This window comes from Vombatus ursinus, unplaced genomic scaffold, assembly GCF_900497805.2.
Source record: "Vombatus ursinus unplaced genomic scaffold, bare-nosed wombat genome assembly UNPS02014808.1, whole genome shotgun sequence".
Classification (NCBI taxonomy): Eukaryota; Metazoa; Chordata; class Mammalia; order Diprotodontia; family Vombatidae; genus Vombatus; species Vombatus ursinus.
Genome location: NW_020954586.1, coordinates 3,328,011 through 3,349,192, shown reverse-complemented (window position 1 = coordinate 3,349,192; position 21,182 = coordinate 3,328,011). Strand labels below are relative to the sequence as shown.

General features: G+C 48.2%; 1 protein-coding gene across 2 annotated transcripts in view; it reads left to right on the top strand.

Moving 5' to 3' along the window:
* Positions 1-21,182, top strand: part of PER2 (period circadian regulator 2) — a 61,324-nt gene that overhangs the window by 25,413 nt on the left and 14,729 nt on the right. For both annotated transcript variants that reach the window (XM_027875261.1, XM_027875260.1), the window contains exons 6-15: positions 807-928; positions 1,984-2,185; positions 5,245-5,296; positions 9,987-10,129; positions 11,271-11,349; positions 12,733-12,839; positions 14,556-14,709; positions 15,899-16,007; positions 20,019-20,150; positions 20,763-20,859. In XM_027875261.1, coding sequence (XP_027731062.1) covers positions 807-928; positions 1,984-2,185; positions 5,245-5,296; positions 9,987-10,129; positions 11,271-11,349; positions 12,733-12,839; positions 14,556-14,709; positions 15,899-16,007; positions 20,019-20,150; positions 20,763-20,859 — 1,197 coding nt within the window. The remainder of the gene's footprint in view (positions 1-806; positions 929-1,983; positions 2,186-5,244; positions 5,297-9,986; positions 10,130-11,270; positions 11,350-12,732; positions 12,840-14,555; positions 14,710-15,898; positions 16,008-20,018; positions 20,151-20,762; positions 20,860-21,182) is intronic.

Here is a 21,182-nt window from a genome sequence, read left to right as displayed (position 1 = left end):
GGCGGAATGTGTCCAGAGGAGATGCGCCGACGTGATCGCTAGTGAGCAAGGAGGGCTAGGCCCGCGGGAGCAGAGTCGCTCCATGTTGTAGGAAGGGCCCCTGGCCACCGTCACCCCACCATCCAAGCTCCTTCTGGTCTGTGGTCGTTGGAAACACTTCTCTGAAACCAGCTCCAAGTGGATTGACCGCTGTGTGATCCCGTCTCACACAGCTGCATTTTGAGTCTGGGGTCCGGGAATTCTGTAACCATGGGAAGTAATGAAATTCTTCCCATTTCTCAGTAAAGCTTTGCTTTCCTCTGTGCTTGGAAGTATACATTTAGCCTGAGAAGTGGCCGATCCAGGTCCCTTAGGAAGGAAGGTCTTCCTGCGTGCCCTGTGGAGAGGGAAGGCAATGCTGGCTTTGCACGGCCATCCGTGGGCTGCCCGCCCGGTTTTGCACCGCCCGCCTGGCCGACCAGCAGGCGTCAGAACCGGGACCAGCTCCGGACAGCACAGCAGGGGCCTGGCATTTGGGCCATTCAAAAACGTTCTGCTTTACTACTTTTTTGAAGGAGAAAAAGCATTTTAGAAAAACAGCAAAATAGAAAACGTTGCCTACAGAACTCTTCTGTTGGCTTCTCTGCCTCCAGGGTCGTTCTTGATCTGCCCTTGGCCAGGATGGTGCGGATCCCCGGGGGCTCTCTCTCTCTGTGTCTCTCCTCTTCTTTTCAGAATGTTGTGCTCCCCCGACACGTAGTGTCTCGTGACATTTTCCAGTGAGGGTCTTGTTATGTTTTGGAAAACAATAAACCTTTTCCTTTCAGCTAATGAAGAGTATTATCAGCTCTTAATGACCCGTGAAAACCACTCAGCCACTCTGGATGTGCCTTCTTACACGGTCAAGGAAATGGAGACTCTGACGTCAGAATACATCATGAAGAACGTGGTGAGTGTCACCCAATGATGGGATCTCGTTTTATGGCCGCCGCATTGGGAGTTTGGACGCCTTATTTGATTTGGCGGTCCCCCGAGCCCAGTCTACTTTACGATAGGACGGTGATAAATTTGGGGAAGTTAAGACTGTGTCCAGTTTGACTTCAAGATTTCACCCAAATGAAAAGGAAAGAATAAGGCATGTGCCAGAGCCCCTCAGTGCCTCATTGTGGTGGGGAGGTACTCATGGATGCCAGCTCTGTCAGGCCCCGGCGCGCTGGAAAGCCTCTGAGTGAGAAAGTCTGTCCCCAGAGGACCAGAGGAGCTCCTCCCTGGGGGGGCAGGGGGGGCGGTGCCAATCACGGCATCTCATGAGGAGGGAAAGAGGGCGCGCTCTCATTCTCAGGGGAGTGCCACTGAGTAAATGACAGACCCTGGAAGCATCACGTGCACAAGATGTCCCTGAGGGAGCCGTCAGCACAGAGTGAGCCGGCTCCCGCCAGAGGAAGGGAGGGGACTTACCCAGGGTCATCGAGCAGCTCAGGGTAGAGCCAGTTGCCGGGGTCCTCTTGGGGCGTGTCTGCTCCTTCGCCGGTACTAACCGTGGCCCTAACAGCTGGAATATCGGTTGATGCAGCGGCACTTTTTGGGCATTGTCGCTAATTTTTAGTGTGATGTCACAGGAACTAGAGCAGAGAGGGGCCTTAGAAGCCGTCTGGTCCGGCTGAGGCCCAGGGAGCTCCACTCGTGTAGAGCGGAGCTGGGCTTTGCATCTGTGTTCTCTGGCCTGAGACCCCGTGTCCTCCCAAACCCCACGTTTGTTTTAACACGACATTACTTCATCGCTGCTGTATGAAACGTTCCCGATGATGCTTTAAAAGGCTGCCGGAGGTGAGACCTCTGAACGCCCTCACAGGGGCTGGTGCGAGGGCAAGGCTGCTGTCCTGCCTGACCGCCACATGCGGGGGACCTGCGGCTCCCACTGCTCCAGACCACGGTTCTGAGACGCGATTGGTCAGCTCCTTGCTCTTCTAAATGTAGTGTTGTTCACGTGTCCTTTCTTTCTAGGATATGTTTGCTATGGCTGTTTCCTTGGTTACTGGAAAGATTGTGTACGTCTCTGACCAGGCCGCATCCATTCTTCCCTGTAAGAAAGACACGTTTCACGACGCCAAGTTCGTGGAGTTCCTGGCGCCCCGTGACGTGAGCGTGTTCCACAGCTCCACAGCCCCGTCCCGGCTCCCGGCCTGGCGCGTTTGCCGCAGAGCCGGTAAGTCTGGGGTCTCGTCACGGTCGTAGCCCATCACCGGGGAGCTGGCCTCAGTTGCTCCTGCAGACCTTCTGCTGTGCCTGCCTTGAGCAGGAGGCCGGTAGTCCAGTGACCCCGTAGACAGCCTGGGTCAGGGGTCAGAGGGGAGCTGGACTTCCAGCACAGGTCACTCCTCTAACAGAAATGATGTGGGAAGATTGGTGCCGTAGGGAGGAAAAAGCCGAGATCCTGCCTTAGACAGCGAGTGTTACAGCCCAGGGGTGCTGGGGGAGGGGGCAGGCAGGCAGCGGGACGGCCTGTACCCTAGTACAGATGACCCGGGGTAGAGTGGGATGAAAGCCAGGAGCTCCCCAAAAATGTGGGCAGGGAGAGGCATGGAAGCACGAGGCGGGGTGGGAATTGGGGAACACTTCCTGGAGGACACCGCGGGGGAGCGAGGCCTGAAGGTTCATTGATGGGGGTCTGGGCCGCAGATGTAGGGGAGGACAGAGCGGGAGACCGGAAGGGAGAATGGCTCTCGGCCCTGGCCCCACGGACTTGGCTGTGGAGGGGAAGGATGAATGAATAGCATTTATGAATCACTCACTATGTGCTGAGCTTGGTGCTCACATGCTGGGGACACAGAGCAAAGCAAGACGGGCTCTGCCCGCGGGGAGCTCACAGTCTGATGAGGGAGGACCCCAAAGCGGGGAGGGGTCGGACACGGAATCTTGGGGGATTCTGAGTTCCCTTTGCTCGTCAGTGTCTGGCCAGGAGGAGAAAGAGCAGGAGGCTTCAGCAGAAAGGTTGGGGGTGGGGGAGAGGGAGGGGAAGAGGAGCTCCAGAAAGCCCGACTGGTGGAGATCGGGACAGACTGTGGAGGGCCTCAAATGCCACACTGAGGAGTCGGACGTCACGGAGGGCTTCACTCACCAACTCTCCCCATGAATGAGCATGGTTTTAGAAATCCTTGACTTTGCCTTGGACCGCCAGCTGGCAGATTAGAGCTCCCTTTGACAGAAGGGGACCAGAGAGAAGTTAAGGTTGTCTTGGGTGACTTTAGCTGAGAAAAGTAAATTAGGGGTGGGGAGAGGGAAGAGATGGACGGACAGAGTCTTTCCACCAGGTTTCATTCTAGGAGAAAACAAGCCACACAAGGCCACGAGAACAGGGTTCGAGGGCGTCAGGAATAAGTCCATTTAGACTCGTAGCCAGGGCCCTGAGAAGTCAGCAGGGACGGAGTTCAGGTAAAGGGTGGTGGTAGCGCGGCAGATGTGGGCTGCCTCCCAGGCTCTTGGGAGGCCTGGCTCTGGCCATGCAGCGTGGGATTCGAATTTCAGAATGTGGCTTATCTCCTTCACTGGCTCCTCATTTCCCAAGGGAAAATATCCAAATCCCTTTAGCGTTCAAGGCCCCCTGCTCCCCAGCACACAAACTTTCTGAGGCTACGTGACTATTTTATAAATGTGTTTATTTACTCCTCGGAGATGGAGGCAGGAGCTCTACGGCCCTATCGCTATTGCCTCCAGGATGAAACGCACACTTCTTAGCCTGGCATTCAAAGCCTTCTGCCATCTGGAGCCAGCCTAGCTTTGCCAGCTTGTTTCCTGATCCTCCCTTTTATGTACTTGATCCAGGCTGGGCAGCTGGCCTCCTAGCATTCTGCTGAATTGGACCTGCCGTCTCCCACCCCATGTAAGCCCCCTCCTCAGACTCCTTGTTTTCAGGTCCCTAGTTTGGGCATTCCCTTCTCTGGGAATCCTTCCTGGGTGCCCCGGCTCTCAGGGCTTCCTCCTTCCCAGATTGTCTTGTACTGAATTATCTGTATACGGGACGCGTCCCCAGGAGAACCTAAGCGTTGGCACCCCTAGGGCCTCACTCAGCACATGTGGAGAGTGGCACCATCTGCAGGCCACAGTCACTCTGGTGCCGGCATGGTAGATGGCCCAACCCAGCTGGCAGCCAGTCCATCAAAAGGGAGAGCCCAGAGCAAGGTGTCCCTGAGCCCCCTGAGTCAAATTGGGGCCCGATGGGCAGAGGGCCCAGGGTGGCAGGGCTTCCTGAGGCGGTATCTCCTTATCCCCACTGAAAAGTGCCCTTTTTATTGCCAGCCAAGACTATGTTGTTCTCTAACTCTCTAACTGGGTATGAGCTGACAGGAGCCTGGGGCCTCGGCCTGTCACTGAGGAGTGGAGGCAAGCCCTGGGAGAGAGGCAGCACCCTCCCATCTTGGCTCCTGGACCACCCCTTAGGACGGACTGAAGGCTTTGGGGCAGAGGGATGCATGAGAAGCTCCTTCCCTTGCTGCCAGCACAGGCTTAGAACCCAGGAGCTGGAAAGCATCCAGTTCCCTCATGTAACAGTGGAGGAAACTGAGACCCAGAGGGAAGCAGTTGGAGTTTAGGCCCCCAGGGAGTTGGAGGGTAGGCCTGAATTCCAGCTGGTGGCTTCGTGGTGCCTCCTGCAGGGCTCTGTTGTGGGCGGCTGGCTCGCTGCCTCTCGCCTCTGTCCTCTGTATATTCCACGTTATTGGACAGTGGTCATTGTCTAAAGGAAAACACCAGGGCTGTGATGGAAGCTCTGTGAGCACGATGAGGACAGCAGCAGCTCCGGCATCCGGGTGCTGTCCTCCAGGCAGGCCTGTATTCTAGGCATTATTACCCCACGTTATGGGGGGTACGGGCAGCACACACAAGCCAGTGTTAGGCCTGAGCCGCTGAGAGACAGGACTGAGGCTGGGAGAGAATGTAAGAGGTAACTTGCATTTGTGGGAAAACCCGGGAGCGTCAGTCTGCACGTCTGCCACAACTGTCTGCCCTTCCCAGGAGACGACGTGAGGCCAAGAAGCACCTTTTCCAGACATGTTGGTCAGACAGAAGGCCTCAGTGGGACACATGGCCAGTGGACACTTTGTGAGGCCACATTTAGGGAATCTTTTAATTTTTAGACACACCCGGGAGAAGAGTGTAAACCTAACCTTTCTGTTTTATGCGTCAGCAAAATCTGCTTTTCAAACCCAGATTCTTCATTTGTTTTTAACTAAGTGTGTGACTTAAGAAAATTGTTTTTAATATTTATAGATTCTTGCACCCAGGATTACATGGAAGAGAAATCTTTCTTCTGTCGCATCAGGTAAGCCTCAATGTAGTTTCCTAGACCAAAAAAGATGAAAACAAAAGGGCAGGTATTTGTTTTACAAAAGCAATGTTATATAGACTTAATAGAGAATATTTCACAATCAAGGGTTAGAACAAGGGTGGGGAACCATGGGCACATGTGGCCTTCTAGATCCTGTCCAAGAGGTGGTCGGATGCCTCAGCAGAGGGTGCCTTCTTCCTCTCCACTCCCTGAACTGGAGAAGTCACAAATCCTGCCTCAGTTCACATTTTTGTACCCCAATAAGCACATGTAAAAAGGGTTTGGGGTACATAGGTTTCTTATTAACTGTTTTAGACAGTAAGAGAGTGTTGTCACTGAACTTTTTTCTCACAGAGCCCCTCTTTGTATTATGTACCACCTGGTGTGGGAAATGCTAATAATTTGTACTGGGAAAAAGGGCATCATTTGTAAAAAAGTGTTGGCCTTTTAAGCACAGGAAATTGCCTGTCAGGTAGCTGTAGACTTGAAGATTTGCTTTATGGAGATATGCTCTTCTGTAAAGTTAGTGACATTTTTACAAATCAGATCATCATTTAAATGCTTAAGATGAGTGCATTTCAAGTTCTATGTAAAGAAAGACCGTGATGCATCTTCCTGCATGGCAATGATTTGCTCCGGATTTGATCTTTTATCAGTCTGAATTTGGATAGAATGTGAGTTGCTTGAAAGGGGGATTGTTGGGTTTTTGTCTCGGCTCCCCAGCACTGACCCAGGGCCTGGCTCACAGTCAGGTGCATTTGCTTGGGTCTTAGCAGGGCTTGCGTCACTGTGGCGTCAAGTCTACTACTTGTCTTTGAGGTTTCTGGAGTCAGTCCTGGGTCAGGGCTGGGGGAGGCAGGAGGGCATGAGTTGGCCAGTCAACGTCTCTGACGGCTCTGGGTGCTGGACCGTTGTCATGTTCATGGGCTTTCTTTGTGCTTTGCCTTCTCCAAGTCAGAGCAGACTGAGTATGACTTAGGACCAGGCTGTCCTTACGAGCATCATTGGCTGCCTTCTTGGAGGCAGCGTGTGCCAGAGCCGGGGAGCACCCTCTCTGCGGCTCTGGGCTTTACCTTCTTATAAACCTGCTTGGCGGCCTGATGCGGACCTGTGTGCCAATGGAGGTCCTGGCGGGGCAGTCTGTGTGAGCATCTCTGCTGTGCACCTGGCTGCTTATCTGTGTAATGACATTGAGCAGAGAGGGCCGTGGCTGGGGGCTTCTCCCCCAGAAATAACAGCCATCTTCCTTCCCTTGGTTCTCTGTGCCCTTTCTGCATCATCACAAGATGGCGTCCTGAGAAGCTTTGGGCCATACCCACCTCCGGCTTTCACTCCCAGGAGGGCTGTCCATAAAGCATTCTGAGACTTAGTCCTAAGACGTTTTGGCATAAGCTTGCTTCCCTCTTCATCCCCCAGAGCTCACAGCTGCCAGTGTGCCGGCCCATTCTCCTATACCATACTTGGCTCACAGACCCCGAGGGGTGGAGAGGGGTTACAAGGAGGGAGCTGGGTTGGTATTTTCCCCATTTCACTGAAATGCAGTCGTCCTGTCACACCAGTTCTAAGAATGAGCAGCATCCAGATGTTAGTGTTATAACCAGGTTGGGGGTTCTGCACATGCTTGCTTCACAAATTGACTCGCATGAAATCTATTCCATAGGAACTGTGCAACCACATCCAGAGGTTGGATCAGTGGAGGTGGACTGGGCCAGTGGAAGAGCCCTGGAGTCCCTCTGACCTTTGCTACCTCTGTGACCTTGGGCATCTCCCTGAGGCCCTTCCTGGGTCCTCAGTTACCCTCTCTGTAAAATGAGAGGATTGGATTCAGTGACTCCTGAGATTCCTTCCAGCTCTGAACCAGTGTTCACACAAGCCCATAATCCTCTCCTCTTAGCCCCCTTCCCCTTTTACCTTCTCTCCTCTAGAGCTCTCCCCCTCCCCTCTCCCCCGTGGTTAGCATTATCACCTCTGTGGTCCATCTCAATCCCTGCCTCTCCCTTGAGCTCCAGATCAACACTGAAAGCCGCCTCTTGGACCTCGATCACAGATATCCACAGCAGGCCCAAGCCTGCCTTCCCTCCTGCCTCGTTGGTGGCGTTACCATTCTGCCCATTGCCCACCTCTGTAACCCACGTCCTCTTTCCCTCCTCTCTCTCTCCTCTGTGGCAAAGGGCCATCGTGCTGCCCTGTCTCTTGTTTCCACCACTGTGTCCACTCTGACTGACTCCTCCTGCCTCCCCTTAGACCAACTTGCCTTGTAACTGGGCTCCCTGCCTGCAGCCTCTCTCCAAACTCAGTACATCGTCAAAGTCATCTTTCTAATGGAATGTCCCCCTGCTTGTAGACCAGCAGTGGCTCCCCACTGCTGCCCATCAGATAAAGTAGAACCTCTTTATTCTGGCATTCAAGGCCCCTCTTTACCATCTGGCTTCAGACCTCCTCCCCTGCTGTATTTCATGCTTCTCCCCATTAGGCTGAATTGGACCACCCTTGGCCACCTCAGGGTATTAGCTTTATGTGAAATGGATTCTCTCCACATCTCTAGTGGCCCATCACAGTTCTTTCCCTCAGGAGCCTGCCCAGGGCCCACCTTTTACATAGCAGATACTGGACAAATGTGGCTGAAACAGCATCTTTAATAGCAGGTGAAGGGATGCCTTTAGACAGCTTCTCGACCTGTATCAAGAGGAGATTTTTTAATTGTCAGAAGTTGTGTGGCTGGACATGTGTGCGTGTGTGTACGTGTATGTGTGTGTACATGTATGTGTACATGTGTGTGCGCGTGTGTGCGCGCGTGTGTTTAGCGATTCAGGGAAGACTGTGACATTAGCACAGGCCATACCAGGCAGTTAGCCTTGGCTTCCAGCGTGGGGTGGCGTGGTTTGATTCATACACTGACAGGGAGCCCCAAATCGAGCCATTTCTTAGCACTGGAAACTGTTGGGAAAAATGTTGAAAACCCACAAAATTCTTGTAGCATCATGATTAGTGAATGGTTCTCATCAGCCACGTGGAGCTTTCTGATCTCGTGTCATTTTGAAATTCTAAAGCTGTCCTTTTGAAAATAGACACGACTCAGTCGATTGAGGGTTTGGGTTTTTTTTTTTTTTCATAAGAAATATTTTGCCTTTTCACTGAGTATTGAGCCAGAGATTGGCATTGTTTTAGGCCCCCAGTCTCTGGCCTGAATGCCCAATTAAAATGCAAACTTGATTGGCTGAGCCAGACCTGCTTTCGGGAGGGTGGCTTTAGAATTCTAAATTAATGTGACATATGGCTGGTGAAAAGCATGAGGACATCATTCTGCTAGAAGAATTTTTGTCTTTTTAGCAGTTTCTGAGCCTAAGAAAGTTGCTCTGTTTTTGCAATCCTTGTCAATCCTGGTCCTGATGCCCCAGCAGGTTCCGTCACATTAAGTTCTCTGGGCCTGAGGGATTGAAGTTGTCTCACGGGCTGATGCTGCAGACTTGCTTTCATTAAAGCCCCCAGTACAACCATCCCCCCTTCAGGGCTGGGGAACTTGCAGCATCCAAAGTTTTCCATGGCTTCCCATGTTGCCCTTTACAGAAGGAAAGCTGATGAGTGGGGATGTGGGGCAGGGGCTTCTGGCTTCACTTCAGTCCCTGTTTAGGGGTTTCTAATGGCCAAGGCCTCCTGAGCAGGGTCTTGAGGGATTAAGGGGCAGCCACAAAGAGACAGAAGAAGGAGCGGCACTGTTGGTCCTCCTGTCTCTTTCCCGTGGGAGCCTGAGCTCCCTGGGGCTGTGCTCGGGGTGAGATGACCCACAGATGCTTTCTTGCCACGTCTCAACCATAGGAGGTCTGGAGCCCCTGGTGTGAGGACTCTGGCAGGCTGCAGGATGGAGAGGCATGGTCTGGCTTCTTCAGAATCCCTTGGATAGTTGAAGGCATTGAATGATCGCATCATCAGTATTGAGGCCCTCTGGGGTGCTCAGTAGCTAAGTGAGCAGAGAATCATTTCAGTGGAGCTGGGAGGAGCCAGCATCACCTCGCCCACATTCTCCCTTCGAATTCCTGTTTAAGTACAAATGTTTTCAGGAGGGATAATGCTCTAAGCTCCCCCCGCCCACAAAATATTGAGATTCTGTAATTGATGCCTTCACTAAAACCCACCTGTGATTTTTCAGGATGGCATGGAGATGTCCCTGAGTTCTCCAAAGCCTAATCTCTGGTAGAGTCTTCCAAGCCAAGGAGGCTTTGGGTTGGGCCCAGTGCTGGGCCGAGGCTTCTCTCAGGACCAGCCTCACTGAGGTGGGTGGGATGTGATGGGTTTAAGACCACAGAAACTCTCCAGGCTGTCACCTTGTTGCTGGCCCAGTTGCTTGTCATTTGCGTCAGTGGAGATTTCATGGTACTGTTGAAATCCCTGAGCTTTGAAGTGTCAGAAAAGATGTAGACCTTGATGGAAGAGAAGGGCTTGAGAACAAGAGAGTGACAAGATGGAGTGACACAGGGCCTGGTGCCGGCCGGAGAATCCACCATCTGAAGTTGGGACACTTCCCTGCATGGTGCTCAGGGGCAGAAGTGATCAACTCTTCAGGAGAGGGGCAACGTCTTTTCTTTCCTCCAGAGAGGGCTGCCATTTAAAAATGTCATTGTTATTATTTATTCCAGACCTATGAAGTCTCTTATTTCACAATCCTTTTGTTATTTTGCATTTATAGTGGTGGCAAAGATCACGAAAATGTAATCCGCTATCATCCATTCCGAATGACTCCCTACCTTATCAGAATACAAGACAAGCAGAGTGCAGACGGTCAGCTGTGCTGTGTTTTGCTCGCAGAGAAGGTGCACTCTGGTTATGAAGGTAATTGACCTGACAATACCAGGTATTTGTCTTGTATGACTCCAGGTCAGTGCAAACACTGCTCGTCACCAGTTTGCCGTTGGGTTTCTAGCTTAAACTACATTTGTTCGTTTTGGTTTCTTTCCTTTGAGGGTAGCTGTACCCTGAAGTGACAAAGCAAGTGTTTTACGTTGCTCCAGCTCACGGTCTTTAGGGCCTCTTGTCTTTGGGGTGTACCAGTGTGTAAAAATGTCACGCGTTCCTGCCAGCAAAAGGCGTGGTCTTCTAGTCAGTAAAGAGTAGAGTTTTGCTTTCCCCACTGTCTCCCAACTCCGCAGATCATCAGTTGGCCTTTTTTGTAGAGACAGGCCCTCTCAGCATCTTTGAATATCCTTTTTGGTTATTTGGGGGGGCCTTGGGGACCTTCCTTGGCAACGGGAATCCTGGTTTACGGTCTGATTTCTCATTAACAGCTTTCCCCGCTGTAGCAGCCGTGAGGTTAACCAGCCTCCCAAGACTGCCGAGGTTTCAGGCCTCTGCCAGAGCTGCAGCTCCCTAAGTTTCCCAAGTAATTTGCTGAAAGCAGTATTAGTCTGACCTTCAGATCGCTAAGCTTCAGGAATAGTTCTATTGAGCAATGTTTGACTATTGTTGGAGCATTTTTTTTAATGCTGCAGTTTTAGGATTATTGAAGTTGGGCACAGCTTATTGACAAATTTATGAAAACAGCTGGAGAGAAATTTACCAGACACGTCCGTGCTGGCTTCCCTTATTCTTTGTTAGGGAGGAAGTGTGGTGTACTGTGGTTCAGGTCCCATCCCTGCTACCACTGACTGTGTGGGCCTGGGCAGGTCACTTACCCAGCCTCCCCCGGGCATCTCCCGAAGACTGGAAGTTGCCAAGAAAGGGCCTGTTGGGTTGGTTGGGCAGAGGGAGCTCTGTGCTGCCAGTTCTCCAGGGAAGTTAGAGGGCCAGTCCAGAAACACAGCTGTTGCATAAAACATCTACCACTAGTTTTCTTTTTTCTTTCTTTCTTTCTTTTTTTTTCTTTAGCTACTTATTCATCCCATTAAACTTAAATGAGATTTTACAGTAGTTGTAATTTGTCTGTACTTAAATTCATGTGTCACTCACAAAGCTTTCATATAAACTGTTCTTTCAGCGCCCAGGATTCCGCCAGATAAGAGGATATTTACAACGACACATACCCCAAATTGTCTGTTTCAAGATGTAGATGAAAGGTGAGCTTTTTTTTCCTTTTTTCTTTTCTTTTTTTTTTTTTTTTGGTGAGGCAATTGGCATTAAGTGACTTGCCCAGAGTTACACAGCTAGTGAGTGTTATGTGTCTGAGGCCGAATTTGAACTCAGGTCCTCCTGACTCCAGGGCCAGTGCTCTATCCACTGCGCCACCTAGCTGCCCCCTAGGTGAGCTTTTAGAATCCTTTCCATCTTGCCTTTCCTCACTGCTCATGCCCATCTCAGCAAAAATCTGATAGTCTTCATCTTCTTAATAAAAGTGAAGCTGGGCCAGAGCAGCCTTAGGCTAAAGACTGCCTGAGGATGTATGTCACAGGCTCAGATGGAGCACCTTCATCATAGAATTGGAGCCTTGTGAAAGGTGAGATCATTAAACCTAAGCCTTTCCTCTGACAGATAAAGAAACTGAAACCCAAGGAATGTCACGTCTCTGGGTGAAGAGAGATTTTGTACACAAACACACTTACACACACATACATATAAAATCTCCCTTCATCCATATATACATATAATCTATGTACATGTATATGTCTGTGTACACATATACGTGTTCATATGTAGGCAGCTAGGTGGCACAGTGGATAGAGCAACAGTCCTAAAGTCAGAAAGACCTGAGTTCAGATCTGATCTCAGACATTTAATAGTTGTGTGACCCTGAGCACGTCACTTAACCTCCATTTGCCTGTTTCCTCATCTGTAAAATAGGGATAACAGCCACACCTAGGGCAGCTAGGTGGTGCAGTGGATAGAGTGCTGGACCTAGAGTCAGAAAGACTTCTCTTCATGAGTTCAAATCTGGCCTTAGATACTCATTAACTAGAACCTGTGCAAGTTTCACTTAACCCTGTTTGCCTCAGTTTCCTCGCCTGTAAAATGAGCTGGAGAAGAAAATGGCAAACCGCTCCAGCATCTTTGCCAAGAGAACCCCAAATGGGGTCACAAGGAGTTGAACACGACTGAAAAGACTTAATGGCGCCTATCTTCCAGCGTCTGTGAGGATCAAATGAAATAACATTTTTGTATGGTCCTTAGCACAGTGCCTGGCACATAGTAAGCATTATATAAATATTAGCTATTATTATTGTTACATATATACATACCTACATACATAGATAAATATATGAATTTATAATTTAACTTAATTCCTGTAGAACTACTTTAGGAAACGTTGTGTTTGCATTAAATGAAATGGCTCTCCTGCCATTCTTGTTTTAAAATTGTGTTATATAGCATGTGTTGATTTGGCCAAGATGAGTGCAGCCTAAAGTGGAATTAGTTAAACGAGACTTTGGAGCGTACGTGCCCACTAGCTGTTGTCAACAGAAGGACTTGTTCATTCTTCCCAATCTCCTTCATTTGACTTTCAGAGCGGTTCCTCTCTTGGGCTATCTACCTCAGGACCTGATTGGCACCCCTGTTCTGCTGCATCTTCACCCACATGACAGACCTCTCATGCTGGCTATTCACAAAAAAAGCAAGTCATCTTTTTCAATGTAATGGAAGAGACTTTAAGGCAATGGGAGATTTGATGACTTACAAGTGCTCCTTTTGAGAAAACCAGCCTTGGGTAGAGTTCTTAAATGTAAATGAGACACATAAAAAGAATAGAAGAAAAGTGAACAGACTTGAATGTCTGGGAAGGATGAGCGCTCTGGGCTTAGGTCCTGTGAGGCAGAAAAAGGACTGTTCTTCTGGAGTCTCTCTTGACTTTAGGTAGACTTAGCTGGCGAGAAGAGAAACATCCCAAAGCAGAGGGAAGAGGCAAGAAGGAAGTTAGTGTTTCTTAGCAAAATCAGTGAGTTGTTTTAAAAGAAAGAAATTTTATAGCAGAATTTGACAGAGAAAGAAGCAAGTTTACCAATCAGAGTTGTGAAAATGTGCTATAGAGTGGCCAAGAAAGCAAAACCTACCAACTTGCTGTATACGAGAAACACACCTTGAACAGAAAGATCCGGTGTTAGAGGGAGGGACTGCCGGATAACTTATTCTGCTGTAACTGAATCCAGAAAGCCAGTTAGAGCCATCATATATCTTCTGACAAGGTAGCAAAAAGACGATAATCAGGAGACACAAGCAAAAAAAGGATAATATCATCCTGAAAGGGGCCAGACATAATGAAACCATCCAAATTAAGTGTGCCTGCACCAAATGGTAGAGCGCAGAAGTAATTAAAGGAAAAGTTAACGGAATGATAGGAGCGCCTGGAGAGCGAAACAGTCACTGTTGGTGACTTGAGATTTAGACACATCTGCCAGAAAAGCAAGATCGGAATCAAAGATATGGGTAGAATGTTATCTTTGGCTTTTATCCAGTGGGAATATTAAAGAATAAACCCATTTTTCCACATTGTGTAACACATTTATAAAATCGTGTGCACCTTTGTATTTATTCACGTATTAAGGTTGTTGAAAGCTTCATTAAAATTAGATTTTCAGATCAATTGCCTTTTTCCAAGCAAATGCCTTCATTCCTTACCACAGATAATCAGTCACTGATTATGTAACTGCTGACCTGTATCATGGAGTATGATTTCTACTCCTCAGGCACAGCAAAGTGAGGTCAGTGGAATATTGAGATAAACACACGACCATTCCGTGAAAGCAGTCCACAAAAATTCTTAGCTGCTTTGATCAGTACGGTGACCCACCACGGTTCCAAAGGACTCTTGATAAAAAATGCTGTCCACCTTCAGAAAAAGAAGTGATGGACTGTAAGGGTGGACTGAAGCAGATTTTTTCTCTTGTTTTATTAATATTTTGCAACATGGTTAATATAGAAATGTTCTACATGATCTCCTGTGTATAATGGGTATCATGTTGTTTGCCTTCTCAGTGGATCAGGGAGGGACTGGAGGGATGGGGGAATTTGGAACTCAAGATAAAAACATGAATGCTTAAAAAATAAATAATTTTTTAAAAAAAGAAAGTCTGTAAATCAAAATTTAAAGTAATAATTGGGGGATTTTAAAACAGGTTTTGAAAGTAGCATAAAAAAGTAGCTTTAAAGTTTTCTCAAGTCATTATTAAAATGCTAACATTTTTTTCTGTACATCTGAAATAATTAAGAATGAATCTTTAAATATACCTTGCAGGTTTGGTGGGGCTTTTTTGTTTTGTTTTGCTTTGTTGCTATTAGCATTGGTTAACCTTTATTCATATGTAGAATTAATAGATGTTTCTAAATCTTACAGTCCTGCAGTATGGTGGACAGCCTTTTGACTACTCTCCAATCAGATTCTGCACTCGAAATGGAGAGTACATAACAATGGACACCAGCTGGTCCAGTTTCATCAATCCTTGGAACAGAAAAGTTTCCTTTATAATTGGAAGGCATAAAGTGAGAACGTAAGTGAACCGTGGCCATATCTCTTCTATTATCCCCTGGCCTTGAACCCCCATTGTCCCCACACTCTGACTTAGCCACATGGCAGGAATAAGAGATGGGCACAGAGGACAGATGTCAGAGTAGCAGGCTCCCGCCCTGGTTGGGCTTGGGTCTTGGGGTGAGAGTACAAGACTTGTGAAGTGGTGAACACTCCAGAGGGAGGGAAGGAAGAGCAGGGATGACACAAAGACATGTATTTGGATGCTTGGGTTCTTTGACCTTATAGAATGAGAACTAGGTAATTTACTCCCTCATTTCCTAATCTTATTGTTTTCAAGGGCTCTTAGGAGATGGAGCCACATTTGGTTGTAGCCTGCTTTCAACTCAGTTGAACAGGCTTTTATTGTAGTGCACTTGCTGAACTGGGTACGTCTCGAGGTGCTAGAGTACTTGGGGTCAGTTCTTTGACTGGCTATGCCTTTTATGTTGGCGCTTCCAGGTATACCCCCACCCCCATTATGAGGAGCTGGGGCAGAGGCCAGCGAGTACCCCAAACCAGCCTTTCCTGAAGTAGTAGATGCCAGCAGAGTTGAAAGCGAGGCTTGTTTGAAAGAAGCCTGCTGAGATTAGATAAAGCCCCACTATCAGAGGGGTGGTGAGGAAGGTAGTGGGGATGGCACCTATTGGGAGTCACACTGGTTCATGTTCACACTTGGTATTTGGAATACATTTTGCCTAAAAACAATGGAATCTTTGCTAGGCCTCTGAACTAGCCCGCAAACGTTTTTTATTGATGATGTAGTCAAATATATAAAGTAAATCCCCCTAGTAGATTGTAGGCTTCTTAAAGAACAGAGTCTGTGTCGCCATATCTATCTTTGTATCTCCACTCCTGAGCACAGTGCTTTGTACACAATAGGCACTTAATGCCTGTTGCATTGAAAATACTCTTAATACCTGCCTTGAACTGCCCAAGTATAAGAAGCCAGAGATGGCTTTCCTTTGGCTGGGGTGGGGTGGGGTGGGGTGAAGGAATCGGGAGAAGGAGGGGAAGCTCCAGTGCTGACAAGCAGGCCAGACTTCTCCAGGGCTGGGCCTTGGGCAGCACCAGCCAACCGCTCATTCCTTTGCTCAGTCAATTTGTGAGCTGGTGTTTATGAACCAAGGGATGTTGGTCTTCTCACAGCTGATCTCAATGAATTTGTTCAGGGGGCCTTTGAATGAAGATGTCTTTGCTGCTCATTCCTGCACAGAAGAGAAAACCCCTCATCCCAGTATTCAGGAGATCACAGAGCAGATATACAGGTTGTTACTACAGGTAGGTTTCTTTGCTGTTAACTTTGTGCATTTGAGCAATGAGGTCTGCAGGTCACAAAACAGGAGCAGCAGAGTGTTCCTTTAGAATAAATTATCAATGGTTTAAGGTACGTTCATGAAAATTTCCTTCTGATAAACCAGGCGTTTTCAGATGACTGCAGACCAGGTTACTGGTTACAGTTACAGACTACAGGACAGATTGAGAGGTACCCTGCGTTAGCTCATCGGAACAGTGGGAGATACTGGGAAATTGTCCCCGACCTGGGCAGTGCAACCTTAAATCCTGGGGATCTTGAATGGGAAGTCCAAGCTCTTGAGGATGACCCAAAAGATCCACCCCGAGTCTCTGCTGTGGTGATTGTACCAACTGCAGATGGGCCGTCGTGCCATCTCTGTCCCTCCTCCAGTTTGTCAGCAAGTTTTCGTTAAGTGGATCCCATGGCCAGGAGCGGTGCCATGTGCCAGACTGGCAGTTGGGGGCTAGGCCCTTTTATCTCTTTCTATGGAATAAGTTTGTATCAGCAGCACGACATAAGTTTTTAAATTAAGCTTTCTGTCTATAAATCCAGAGTATAGTTTGTTGATGTGGTCTGACATCCTGCACTTAAGCAAAATGAGACTTTTCAAAATTGAATTTTATTTTTTATTAGTAAAAATCTATGTTCTTTCCCTTCCCCCTCCATCCATTGGGGAAAAAAAAGAGAAAAAGAAAACCCATGTAACAAATATGCATAATTAAGCAAAGCAAGTTTATATATTGGCCACATACAAAACGTACGTGCAACAACTTTTATGTTAGTCATTGTCTCTTTAGCTTATTCATCTCTCTAGCTTAGCTTCCTTTTATATTATCTGCATATCTTTTTTAAAAAAACTTTTTCTTTTGACTAGGCAGTGGGGTTAAGTGACTTGCCCAGGGTCACGCAGCTAGTAAGTGTTATATGTCTGAGGCTGGCTTTGAACTCAGGTCCTCCTGAATCCAGGGCCAGTGCTCTATCCACTGCACCACCTAACTGCCCCCCAAAAAACTTATTAAATTAAATTTTATGTTTTCAATCCACAAAAATCTTTGTCTCCCTCCCCCACCTCCCGCTACCCCCAATTGAAAAAGGAAAAAAAACCAAAACAAAACCCTTACTCCAAACCTTTACACTGAAGCAAAGCTAACTCCTGCATTGGCCACGTCCAAAAAAATGTCTCAGTCCCCACCAGCCCTCATCTCTGACAGGAGCTGGGCACCATGTGTGGTCATGGGTCCTGTGGAAATGGGTCGGCCATCGGGATGCTGAGGGCTCAGAAGGCTTTCTGAGCTGTTTGGTGTACCGTTTTATTGTTGTTGTATGAATTGTCTTCCTGGTTCTGCCCCCTTCACTCATCATCATGTGGGTCAAGTCTTGCCATGTTTCTCTCCCATTGTCCCTTCCTTGGCTATGGCATGGCTGTCATCCATTACATTGGTAGAACAGGATTGGTCCAATTGAGGAGTGCCTCCTCAGTTGCCACACCAAAGGGCTGCGCTGAGTGTTTTTGTACATATTGGTCCCTCTTACTCTTTGACCTTTGGGGGAACAGGCTTGGTGATTTAATCACTGGCCTTAAAGGTTTTGAGGACCATAGTTGTTTCAAAATGCTTCCCCAGAACGTCTGGGCCAATTCACAGCTCTACGAACCATGCATCAGTGGGGCCTTTTTCCTGCCGCCCTTCCAACATTCTCATTATCTTTTGTTATCAGCAATGCCAATCTGAGGGTATGAGATGGAACCTCAGAGTTGTTTTAATTAGCATCTCTCTGGCTATTAGTGATTTAGATCACAGCCTCTTATGTCTGTTGATAATTTGGATTCCTCCCTTAGAAAATTTGCCTGTTTATACTCTTGGACTATTTTCAATTGGGGAATGACTTTTACTCTTATAAATTTAAGTCATTTCTTGCTATCTTTTGGAAATGTGACCCTTATCAAAGAAACTTGCTGCAAAGATATTTCCCCCAGTTACCTGTTTCCCTTCTAATTCTAGCTGGAATTGATTTGTTTGTAGAAAACCTTTTTAGTTTTATGTAGCCAAAATCCTCTGTGTGATCTTAAGTGATCTCTCCCTGGATTGGTCATGAACTCTTTCCTAGCCATAGATCTGAAAGGTAATTTTTTTTGTTGTCCCTCTAATTTGTTCATGATGTCACCCTTTTTGTCTGCTAGGTCATATGTCCATTTGGGTTTGTTTTTTTGTGTTGTTTTGTTTTGTTTTGTTTTTTAGGTATAAGATGTGAAATGTTGTTCTATATCTAGTTTACAAAAGAAGTCTTAAGACACACTTTCCGGCGGCAGCTAGGTGGCACAGTGGATAGAGCTCTGGCCTTGGAGTCAGGAGGACCAGAGTTCAAATGCGACCTCAGACACTTGATACTTACTAGCTGTGTGACCCTAGGCAAGTCACTTAACCCCATTGCCTAGCAAAAAAGAGAAACAAACAAAAAAAAGACATACTTTCCAATGGCCATGCTCATTTTAGATATTATTTTGGTGACTCAGCAGCTTTTACCTTCTTGCTTCTTACGCTCTATCAAGCTTGTTAAACGATCAGTCTTTAAATGATCATTATTTTGTTTCCAAAACCAAGGCTCTGGTCTCAGTTTACAGGCTGTGTAAGTGACTGTTCTTTGGCCAGTGTGTTTTCACTTGTCTCAGGTCCCTTTTTTTGCTAAAACTGATACAATTGTTATGGAAAAACAGTCTGTTATTAGGCACAAAGGACCCAAAATTATTCGTGCCTGTAGACTCAGAGGCTGTGCTGCTGAGGCCCAGTGCCCCAGGAGGCTCTTGACAGCAAGGCAAAAAGAATCCCGGCAGAATTGGCCCAGCATGTGATTGGGGCATGGCTTGAGACGCTGAGTTCTGTGAATGTGATTGAGCAGTGCTGTGCTAAGTCATAACCGATGTGAAGTAAAGACTTGGTAGGAAGTGACTGAGTGAAGAAAGCAGAGCAAGAAGACCAGTGGGTGCGTTGACTACTGTCACGTAAAGAAAGTCAGCCTAGAGAGATGGCCAGCCTCTGCCCGGCTTCAGTGGTCCTGATGAATATACCCCACAGCTCTCTGTCTCTTCCCCAAGAGTCCCTGCAGACACAGGCACCAGAGGGCACCTCAGGGAGGTGTATTCCGAAATGGTAGAAGAGCTAACTCTACGAGGTAGTGGGTCCGCATCAGATTGATGCAACACAGTGCACTGGATTTGGAGTCAGAAGACCTACTTTGAGGCCTGTCCATGTCACTGCTTCACCTCCCTGGGCTAAGCTCAGTTCCTCGCCTGTAAAATCTGAGAACTGAACTCCATGAGCGCTGAGGTCCTTCCTGTCTCTCAATCGATGGTCCTGGGGTCAGTTCCCAGCGCTGATCGACCAGACAGCCCCTAAGGAGGGCAGCCAGCATGGGGAGGGTCCTGGAGCCTATGTCGTGTGAGGATCTGTTGGGAGGAGTGGGGAAGAGGACGGGAGAGCTGTGTTCAGGTATTCAAAGGGCCACCATGTTCTGTTTGGCCCCAGAGGGCAGAGGGAGGAACAGTGGGTGAAGTGGGAAAGAGGACAGCGTGGACTTGATGGTATGGAAAAACTTCCTCAAGGGAGCTGGTGATGAATGAAATTGGCTGCCGAGGCAGAGAGTGAGCTCCTCATTTGAGGGGAGGGAGGGAGTGTCTCCAAGCAGAACCTCCTTACTGTGCTCCAGAGGGAATGCCTTCCTTACACACACACACACACGCACACACACGTACACACACACGTACATACATACGTACATACATACGTACGTACATGCATACATTTTCAGGTATACATGTCAGGTTGCTCTTCCTGAGATTCCAACTCAAATTCATATTCTGTTTCCAAAAGTTAAAAGGTTTGAGATAAAACATCTCTCTTTTTGCAAACTGTTGATAACTGAACAGCTCTAGGGGCACATCCTTTGTAGGAGAGCACATTGTCCACATGGGATCTGTGAATTCAGTGTGTTTCTTTTAGCCCGTCCACCACAGTGGCTCCAGCGGCTATGGCAGCCTGGGCAGTAACGGCTCCCACGAGCATCTCATGAGTCAGACATCTTCCAGCGACAGCAATGGCCACCTCCATGAGGACTCGCGGAAGAGGAGGCCGGTACGTTGGGGGCTTTTCCATCCCTTTTGTTCCTATCAGAAATCAGGTGTACTGATGGAGGACGGAGGCCCCTGCATATCCCTTCACCGAGGTCAGACTGCTACAATCCCTACTCTTTCTGGCTACTCTCTAAATTCTTCATTCGAGACATCTTTAAAATTGACTCAGAGTTAAAGCATCTAAAAACTAATGTCATGTAAAGATCTCGATAGAAATTCTTTAAAAATAGGCCAATCCAGTAGAAGGCAGGGACCTGACCACATGACTTGAGAGAGAAGCAGTGTAGGATGGGGCTAGATCACCACTGGTGTCAGACGGCTGCCTTCTCACACTGGCTCTGCCAACTGCTCTTCGCTGGGGGTCTTACAGAATGAATGGGGCTGGGGGACCTGGTGACCCTGTCCAAGCTCCCCTCAGTCCCAGCATTTCAGAAGTGCAAAAGGTCACCCAGAGCTTCTCCAAGACAGGAGCCTCCAGAATGCTGGATCCAGTTTCATGCTGGGGGAGTGTTCTTACCAAAATGTTTCTGCCTTTGTGATATGATTCCATTGAGTTTAGGTGGCCCAGAGAGGGCAGTGTCTAATGAATGCTACTTTTGTTGTTTTCTTCAAGAATACCCGGAAAGGGATTTGTAAAGATGCCCAGAAGGTCACAAGCAAAAGCACCATTCTATTTGAGAGTGGAGAAGAAACAAGGAGGCCAGGTCCAGGTAGAGAGCCTCCCCCGTGGTGAGGGGCTGGCCAGAGGGACAGTCCTTAGACTGTTTGTCCAAGACAGTCAGACACTGGGGGTGGAAACCATTCGGAATCATCGACCGCAGGGAAAGGGCTGGGGGAGGGATTCTCACCTTGAGGGTTGTTGGTTGAAGTGACCACCGCAGCCTTCCTCGGTCAGAGATTCTAGAACACTGGAGCAAGCCAGCGCCTAGCACAGCAGAAGGGAATGAGATTCCCAGGGGCAGGCCGAGGCCAGAGTTGTGGGGCACCTGATTAGCTGGAGGGGTCAGGGTTGGAGTGCAGGCTCAGATGGATG